Source organism: Cibotium barometz, chromosome 20, assembly GCF_041138505.1.
Source record: "Cibotium barometz isolate CiBa-2024 chromosome 20, ASM4113850v1, whole genome shotgun sequence".
Taxonomy (NCBI): domain Eukaryota; kingdom Viridiplantae; phylum Streptophyta; class Polypodiopsida; order Cyatheales; family Cibotiaceae; genus Cibotium; species Cibotium barometz.
In genome coordinates this window covers 16,050,513-16,060,471 of record NC_141065.1, presented here as the reverse complement: position 1 = coordinate 16,060,471, position 9,959 = coordinate 16,050,513, and the positions used below count along the sequence as shown (strand labels likewise).

Here is a 9,959-nt window from a genome sequence, read left to right as displayed (position 1 = left end):
ATGAGGTGGGTATGGTACGCGCCTCGAAAGACTCGTATTTTTTAGAGACGTTAGAGGTGTCTGTTTTTATATATATATATATATATATAGTGAAAGTTTTGAGAGAGAGAGAGAGAGAGAGAGAGAGAGAGAGAGAGACTAGAGTGTGTATGTATGAGCCTTGAGGGAGGGAGGGAGAAAGAAAGAAAGAAAGATTTTATTAACGTCTTCCAAAAGACCGAACTCGGCCTATGAGACAAATTAGTGTACTTGTGTGGGGTATCCTCTGTCATCCCAACAAAATGAAAAAGTACTGAACTAAAAAGTTGAATCCGGGTGTGCAATAAGTACAATGAGTGGGGGAGGGGACGGAGCTCTACTACTAGGAGAATGCAAAGCTATATGCATGGAGTATACACTCATGATATGCAACCTAGCTAGCTCCATCCTGTACCATATTGGGGGTATAAAATGGTATACATCAATGAAGGGGGTGTCCACAGCTCCCTGAAGAACATGCCTGGGTCTGCTCTCTGAAGCGAGCTAGTCGCTCTGCACCCTCTCTGTGAAATTGAGCTCTGATCTCTGTCCTCTCTCTCTGGTATAGGCGTAGTGTCCGAAAGCCAGGTGTCCTCTGTCTCTTGCGGGCGCTCTGAGTGTCTCTGCTCTCTGGAGAGTAATTCCCTACTGTGTAGGGGCTGGGAGTGGGGTGGATCTTTGAAAAAATGTAGTAATCTATGTCTGTCGTCCCCCCCTGTGGAGCTGTCTGAGCCTGTAATGATGTCTCTCTGTGACGCTGTATGTCTAGAATGAATCTCCCCAGTATGCGCTGGTCTGCTGCCTCAAAGATCTGGCGTAGGGAATGTGTCTCTCTGAATAAAATGGGATATCTCTCTGATGGCTGTATATGCTCTGCATCTGCATACATAATGCTCCTCACTCTCCACCTCCTCTCTGCACAATCTGCATACCCTCTCCTCTTGGGGGATCCGTGCTGCTCTGCCAGTCTCGATCTCCAATCGATGTGATGAGACTCCAAGCTGGCCAATAGCTACTCGGGAGCCGTGTGGTAAAAAGCCCTCCATGTATCTAGGCCTCTCTATAAATCCATCATCAGTGATACCCATGTCGGTGGTATAGCATCTTCGGTGGAAGAGGCTGTGTAGGCGATATCCATGTCTCTCGTGTATAGAGCTGCCATAGGTCCTGTCTCAATACTTTGTTTCTCTCACTATGAGAGAGATGGATATGTGGTGCATCCGTGTCATACTGCAATGGTGGTAGATGATCCATGTCTAGGCCATGCTGTGAGAACCAATGTGTGACCTGTGCATACCATGATCCTCTATCTCCTGCCTCAGCCAGCTGTCTAGATGCCTCAAAAGCTCTGTATGACAATCTGTCCTGTGGCATCTCTCTGAATCTGTCTAGCAGGCATATAGTATGGAATATGGCCTCTACCATCATTGGAGGCACAGCAAACTCTGCTCGGATAATGTCATGAGGTACAGCCAGCTGTCTAGATGCCTCAAAAGCTCTGTATGACAATCTGTCCTGTGGCATCTCTGTGAATCTGTCTAGCAAGCATATAGTCTGGAATATGGCCTCTACCATCATAGGAGGCACAGAAAACTCTTCTCGGATAATGTCATGAGGTATTGATGGTTTGTTGCGTATTATGCGTGCCATCATGAGGGCCTGTGGTTTCTCTATCTGTGTCCACCAATGGGTAGCAAGGCTTGGCGCCCATACCGCTGCTCCATACATTCTGTGTCCACCAATGGGTAGCAAGGCTTGGCACCCATACCGCTGCTCCATACATCAGTGCCGGTGTGGCCAATGTGTCAAACAGCCACTCCTTCGTTCGGGGCTCTTGAAAATGCGCCTGGTGGCACTGTCTCTAGAGCATAGCCAATGCTGCATATCCTCGTGTCAATCTAGCTCTGGCGGCGGATAGCTTTCTTTACCATCGAGTGGGTAAAGAAGCTAGCTGTGGTAGGTCGAGGCTCCTGTGTGGCTGAGGTATAGGTGGCTGCTGTGGGGCGTGGTATAGGCCCTCTGCATATGTGTGCCATGTCTGTGGGTCTGCAATGGGTGTCGGTGTCCGGGGCTCTCTGAAGTGCCGCCATGAGATAGGGCTATCTTTACTCATGAAGAAATGGAAGATCTCTAGCTCTTGTATCTCTGCGAAGGCCCGCCTTTTGCGGCGAGTAAGTCTCCTCATCTCTCTCCTCGACTCCTGCTCTGTGATGGCTCCCAAGGCTCTCTGTATGCGGAGCCGTGATGAGTATAGGGCTCTGCACTCGTCATCATACCATCTGTTCTGGGGCATAGTCCCAGATCTCGCAGGCTCTCCTGAGTGGACACGATGTGGGAAGCTCTGTAATGCAGCCGTGTGTAGGAGTGATGCCAGTTGGGCTGTAATGGTATCCATAGGTGCCAGGGGATCCATGAGTAGGAGCCCATCCTCTACTCTGCCAGTGTGTATGTCTGCAATGTCATGTGTGAAGTAGATGGTAGTGTGTGGCGTCGGTATGCGGGGGGCTGGTGATACTGGTGATCCGGCTAGTGAAAATGCCAAGTATGTATGATCTGCCCCAATAGGACGAGGTGGGATGGAGAATGAGGTGACAAGCTATGATGCCTCCAAAGATCCCATAATGTAGTCTACCACCATGCCTCCGGTCCGTGTACGACCCCCATGTGGGAAGCATGTCAGCCCTCTTGATCGCGGCCAGTGTAGCATCCCGCTATAAATAACGAGACGATGCGTGGCTCCCAACTCTAGTAAGTGGTCCCCATAATGTCCTCTGTCTGGTCCAGTGTCCTCTGATGTTCGACTAGCCCCTATCTCCTCTAGATCCACAGGGTGGAGGATCTCCATGTCATCATAGTCATACACCTCACACTGTCTGCTCTGTATGTGGGCATTGAAGTCATCTGTAAGAAATACTTCCCCTAGTGTAGAATAATACATAATCTCCTCTGACAGACAAGTGTATGGCGAGGCTCCTGTCTCCTCCTCCTGTGGCATGTCCTCTGTAATGACATAGGAGGATCTTGATGGAGGAAAGTAACATAGGGCTATGTATATAACCATGTTCTGTGAGAGCTGTAAGCTGATCCACATGTATCTGGCCTGTGGATCGTGTGCTACCACTCTCAGTCTCCCCTGTAGCTCCCGTCTGAATAGAACTGCTACTCCCCCCCCGACCCTCTCGAGGTACCCTGGCGTGTGGTCATCCTGTATGCTGACTCCCACTGGAATCCCTCTACTCAAGGTAGCCCTCTCTCTAGGCTCTGATGTGTCTCTGTCAGAAGTATGATGTCTCTCCTCACCATAACATGCTCCAGTCGTCCAGGCTGCACCCATGGTGAACCATTACAGTTCCATACTGCCATGTGTATCTCTGTCAGTGGCCTGGTCTGTGTCCCTTAGGCCCCAAACCGCTAATCCATGGGCCGGCCATCAATGATGACCCGACCATCTCGATAGAAGGCCTTCTTGCCTTCTCTCCTGGCGTGTAAGACTTGTGGCATGCAAGCTCTCCTATGCTCTAGCTGCATCCTCGTGAGATCATCATCCAAGAAAATAGGAGCTCCCTCTAAGCCTCGTAGTATGACCCTCTTTCTCATGAAGGTGACCCTCTCCGTCTCTCCTGCAAACTGGCGTGTTGAGTCTTTCTCCTGGCTCTCCATGCTTTGGTGAAGGGGAGAGGATCCTCTTCCCTGTAGCCTAGCTTCATGCATAGAAGCTGTCCATCTTTCTCGGGAATGAAGTTGGGTGTCTCGGCTATACCTGTGACTCGAATGTTGAGGCGGCGGTCATGCCTCATCTTCTCCTCCTCAATGGTGGTGTGAATGATTTGATGTTCTTCCCTTTGAGTCTCCTCTCTCATTTCTTTACGGATGTTCTTCTTCACCACCTCAATCCATTCTGACTGCTTGGCTTCGAGTTTTCCCTCCATGTCCTTTGTGATCTCCTTGGAGATCTCTTCTTTGATGGCCGTGAGAGTGTTGTCATTGATCTCCCCTTCTTCCTTCTCGGTGTTCTTGACGGCTACCAGTTCCAATTTCAATGCACTCACCTCCTCCTTGAGTGCTATGTTCTCTTGTTCAAGGTCCGTGACCCGTGCTTCGAGGGCCATGATGTGCCGGTGTAGTTTGTTCTCCACCTCATTGAGGTTGGAATCGGATGTCTTCTTGTTCTCCTTGATTAGTGCCTTCATTGCCGTCTCGAGGGCCTCGAGTTTCTCTTGGAGACTCGGGTAAAATGAAATGAAATGAACTGAAATGAACCGGTAGAGTATAGAGAGAGCTCCAAAAGTGGGTATAAAAAACATCATCATCCTAGTGTGTTTGAAGTTTGAAGTTTGAACTTTGGGTCTTGAGAAAGGCTTAAGGGAGGGAGGGAGAGAATGAGGGAGAGAGTGTGTGAGAGGGGCTGCCTTGGTCCCTTAAAGCTCCCGTTTAAAGACTCAAACCAACTTTTTTTTTTTGTTTGCCTCGATCAGGCAGTCGAACGCCTCGTACGCCTCGAATTGTTAGACGCGCGCCTCGTAACAACTATGGCCATACCTAAGTCCATGTCCAGGCGGGGAGGAACGGGCTGCTCCATATACCACAGCACACACACACACGGACATCTCTGCTGGCAACCAAAAAGTCCCGCTTCGGGATATGAAGAACACAGCCAAGAAGGGCGGCAATGGAGGGAACATGCGAGAGGAGAGGCACCGGCAGTGCCTTCAAGGTAACCCAGACTAGACAATAACTGAGAAGGTTCTTTGCAGGGTCAAATAGAGGATCCCACGGCATGGCATATACGAAATGTCCTGCGCCATGAACACGTGCCATGCTAACCAGCTAATAAACCGTGTCGATTGATGTGGAGTGGGCATAATAGAAGCCCTTGCCGAAAAACACAAAGGAAGAAATGCTGTTGCTGCCCACCGCAGCCGTCCACCATGCTCGTAGCATAGAGTGAGACATGACTCGCCCCATGAAGTAAAGGCATACGCCCAATTGCTGTGGTTGCCGAATGCTTATGAGAAGAGGCTCGGGGGAGAGAACCCGACATAGCGAGGTTCCAACATCTGAAGACTCAAGCACCCAGTCAGCACAAAGGCGGTGAAGAAGGTCCTTCTATAAGGATGAGGAAGGGAAGTCAGAAGACGCTTGCTTCGCTATCTTGCCTGAAGGAGGAAGAGGGGACTGTGATACGCTCTGCTTCTTCCTTTCGTAACATCGAAGAGGTGCAGTGTGACCGCTCCCTACAGGAGGCCTACAGATCGGAGGACAATATACACATATTTAGAACACTTAATTTAACTGATATTAAACAATGGAAACAACATCAGCAACACAAATACTGGAAATACTGAAAATATTCAGCACGCATGAATTTGTTTCCTCCTATGCCATGAGGAGTGGATGCATGGCGAGAAGTGAGCGATACTTCTTCTTTATGCAAATATGATCTCAACCTTTGAGACAGGCATGAATGCATGTGCACGTATAATGGACGAAATCTCCCTTTCATGAATTTTGTAGAAGAAGTTCCTGTCGGGCACAAAACTGGCGCGACAAAAATATAAAGATATGTCCTGGTCATCTTATAGAGTGACAGTCCCATAGGTAAGATGCCATCTTGGCCATACACGGGTGGCACCCACAGGCTTCTGTCCATATAGCACGAAGCAGGTCACACACGGGTGGCACGAAATTGGTTCCCGTCTATATGACGCAGCACTGATCACACACGGGTGGCACTTATCTGGCTTCCGTCCATGTGACACCAAAAGAGTGGCCCTTTCACATGGGACAGTGGCCTGGCCCCATGTGAACATGGCACAAATCCGGCCGCTCTATGGAGTGACAGTCCCATAGAAGTGGCTCCAGAAATGGAGATGGACCAATTGGTGATATGCAGCCTAAGCAAGGAGAGGAGCATCAGATGTCCAGAAGACGAACTTGGCCGGAGAGTCTGTTGCAGCCAAAGAGGGTGCACTCGATGAAGACGGAACTTGGCCGGAGAGTCTGTTGCAGCCAAAGAGGGTGCACTCGATGAAGACGGAACTTGGCCGGAGAGTCTGTTGTAGCCAAAGAGGGTGCACTCGATGAAGACGGAGCTTCGAAAGGTGGAGCCAAGTCCATCGGTGCGGACTGACATACACCTCTCTCTCTCTCTCACACACACACACACCAATTATACACACACACACACACACACACACACAAACACATGCACACACACATATATATACACACACACACACATATACATATATATATGATGAGCATTATATGGGTCTCCAACATCAAAGCAAGAGGATATAAACCGGTTTATAAACCTATAAGCCGGTTTATAAATCTATAAACCGCCTGTTTATAACTGGTTTAAAATCGGTCATGAACCTTATTTATACAAACCGCTTATGAACCGAAGATAATCTAGCTATAAACTGAATACAAACCGCTCATAAACCTAGTCTGAGACAAAATATTTTGACAATCTTTACACTATAGAACCGGTTATAAATTGAATAGTCAGACAAGAAATGTTTTAACAGACTTGTCTCACCATCAAAACAAGAGGCTATGGTGGACCGGTATAAACTGATGATAAATCCTAAGAAAACTGGCTGCTAAAAAACTTAATATGGTTAACATTATATGGGTCACCAACATCAAAGGAAGAGGCTATAAACTGTATACAAATCACTTTCATCAACGGGTACAAACTATAGTGAGAAAACTTAATAAGTTGCGTAGTATATAGGTCTCACCAACATCCCAATTTCTACTCAAGATTGAAGGACATATGTTGTACACGTCTTCATTGACGTCAGGAGGCAACATCAACAATTTGTTGTTATGTTTGTGCGGGGGCATTTGAAACTTGATTGCTCGAATAAGGTGCGAATATATAAGCACCTCTGGCTTGTCATCCTACAACTCATAGATCTGCTCGGTCCTTGCATAATATACACCTCCAACTACATACTAAGGACATTTTTCCAACGGTCCTTTGCCGCCTTTTTGCAAAGTTCCTTCTCTTTGATGCATTTGAGGATGTAAAGGTCAATGTTTTCTTTATTGTTCTTCTTTGCAATAACTATGAAATTGTCTCCAACCACAAGGGCATCACTAAGTGTGTCATGATGCTCTTCAAAAATTGCATCATCAGTAAGTTGATCAACAATATTGTTGTCATTACTGCCATTTGTCAAAGGCTCCATAATTATGTAATCCCAACTAGAAACATATGAATGATTCGAACATCTCCTCCATCGGCGTTGAATACAAGTACTGCAAAAGCATGAGAGTGGACGGGTTTTCAGTGCTGTTGTATCACTTTTAGAATACCCGCAAACAGAATGTAGTGATCGAGCTTTGGGCATAGCTTTGGCATCCCATCACTTCTCTCTGTCCACTTGTTCCACTTGAATTTCCCAAATGACTCTACTAACATGACGAGACTTTGCATATGTGGATTCAACTCCATTTTTCTCAAGAACTGCACAACATCAGCAGCACATTGTAGCTTCGCATTGTCCACCCTCAGTTGTTCTTGGGTTAGTGCTCTTTTTAGAATAGCTCTTGCATCATTGTGCTCTCTCTTCCCATGACCGGAGCCAAAAAAATTCCATGTCATTTCCAAACGTGTCAGAACGGTATCGCTTTGATTTGAACTGAGATGCCGCTCCATCAGCCCAGACCCAATATCGTTGTATTGGAAGCTGAAAACATTTCAGCCAGTCATGGTCAAGCATAAAACAATGCGTGTCGTGTTGTTTGTCATCAGATACATAGAAATGGAGAGTTTTGTTGACATCACCATCAATCCGAAAGTAGGTGATGTGAATGAAGATAGACACTTGACTAGAATACCAGTGCATTGATTGTATTTCATTTTGCTCCTTGAAGCTGTAATGTTCTGCAAAGTTTATGACAAGACACAATCACATCTTCCGGGAACTTCAATAAACATTCTTTATATTGCTCAGTCTGCAATAAAATTATGCTTGACAAACCTCTGGAGATGGCCGTTGAATATTAGATTCAACTCCCCACATGACATCTCCTTATGTGTTAGATTTTTCCTTTTTTTCTTCTTACCATCAAGTGTAGTTTCTTACTCTATGTCTTCAAATATCTTCACAGTCAGCATACGATTCTGCAAGGCGTACTCAATAGGGCACCTTGCTAGATTTTGAGAACCACAATCACTACAGTTTTCGACGACACACTTTAGAGCACATTGATCTTGTCTTCCCAACAAAATAGCTGCTATAATTAACCTTTTCTAAGCTCTTTGCCTGCAGGGTGCTTGGTGGCTTTGGCAAGGTTCTGAGGAGTCTTTCGTGTGCTATCTATGCTGGTTTGTTTGACCTATGGCAATTGGCATTCAATGTTCAACTCAACCCCCTTGCAGCCGTGCAGCAAATGCCATCTTCACGTTATGTGAGATGATTATCCTTGTGAACTGATCCTAGAAGAATCTCAGGACATTTTCCTGACATTTCATAGAGGCCTTCAACTTTTGAATGCATGACTCCAGAAAAAGCACGCCATTCACGTTTTCCCAGAAAATTGTGTAAAGAAGGAAATCCTGAAAATAGAGGCACTTATAGTCTTATACCACAAAGTTATTTTTCTTAAATCAGGTATTTACTAGCTTGTTATCTCAGCTTATAGAACTTCCAACTTCAGTTTGAAGTTCATATATTTAAAGCATGCTTGGGTCATAGTTGCTAATTGGGTGAGTGAGCACGGCATAAGTGAGCATCTCAACAGATACAAAGTGGTGGACATGGAAAGTTTTCAACACAAAATATAAGTCCCAGTCCAAGAGCCTCAAAGAGTTTTTCCAGATAGGAGGTGCCCATCCTTTATGAGGAAAATTGAGCAGGTGAGTGCTTGATTGCTTATAATGTACGTAAAACTGGCTGTGTTATATGACAATCCGTCTGTGGCAATGATGTGGGCTACCCGAGATAGCATATTCTTTGTGCAGATGGTAATGCGTTCTTGGAGTCTCCAAGAGAGGCGCTCATGGATGTGCGTCCATCCTTGACTGTAATACGAAGTGTGAACCTTTGTGGATTCTGGGCTCTTAAGTGTAATCTAAGATTATCCTCTTTAGGACAACAGCAATCACGTAATCAATATATCACTAATGATGGATACATTATGTCTAGCCATTATGCTTTATATCTTTCTTTTCGCTCTGGTTATGAAGAGGTCATCAGGGCCAAATTTTAAAGTGACATGTAATTTTTTTTTCATTCCACATAGTTTAAAAAATTAATTCATTTATATGACATGCAATACATCACAATTAATCTTTTAGTAAATATTATATCATTACCCTACCTTGTAGTTACCTTTTGTTGAGATTAGGATTAGGGTTTGCAACAATGCGCGTGGTTAGAGAGGTAGTTGTGAGCAAGGGGGCACGATGCTCTATGTTAATTGAGTGTACCACAATGCAATTATAGATGATAAGTTAGAGTAGCCTAAAGTACAAAACTCACTTCACACACACATGCATCCAAAAGTGAGATAATAGTGTACTGTGCATGGGGAAAACATCCCCTAGTGAGAGGAAAAGTGTCCCGGACGGTCCTAGAGTGCACACACCGTTGATCATGACATAGATGTCTATAAACTTCTTTGGAGTGATGATGTGAACATGTATAGGGATATGGTTGCTCAATTATGTAAGGCAATAAGCTCAAAGCTTTGCAGAAAGCTTCGAGCTTTTCATGAGGAAGGGTTATGGTGAATAAATCTGGCACATCATGTGTAGAGACACACACCAAGCTAATTTCTTCTACATGGAGCCTTTCCTTGACATAATGGTGATGCACCTCAACGTTCTTTGTGCAAGCATGAAACACGAGGTTTCTTGCAACTGCCAATGTGCTTTGAGAGTCATGTAGATAGGAGTGGAGGATTGTTGTCCAAGCACTAAG

The 9,959-nt window shown here is 45.7% G+C and overlaps 1 protein-coding gene across 4 annotated transcripts in view; it reads left to right on the top strand.

Annotated features, from left to right (window-relative positions):
* APEM9 (3-phosphoinositide-dependent protein kinase-1) overlaps positions 1 to 9,172 on the top strand; it is a 52,824-nt gene extending 43,652 nt beyond the window's left edge. For 3 of the 4 annotated variants that reach the window (XM_086814491.1, XM_086814492.1, XM_086814490.1), the window contains one exon: positions 8,307 to 9,172. In XM_086814491.1, the coding sequence (XP_086670617.1) occupies positions 8,307 to 8,454 (148 nt within the window). In that variant the 3' untranslated portion in view covers positions 8,455 to 9,172. The remainder of the gene's footprint in view (positions 1 to 8,306) is intronic. The other variant, XR_015268260.1, reaches the window with a different exon arrangement.
* Positions 9,173 to 9,959: the final 787 nt, after the last annotated feature.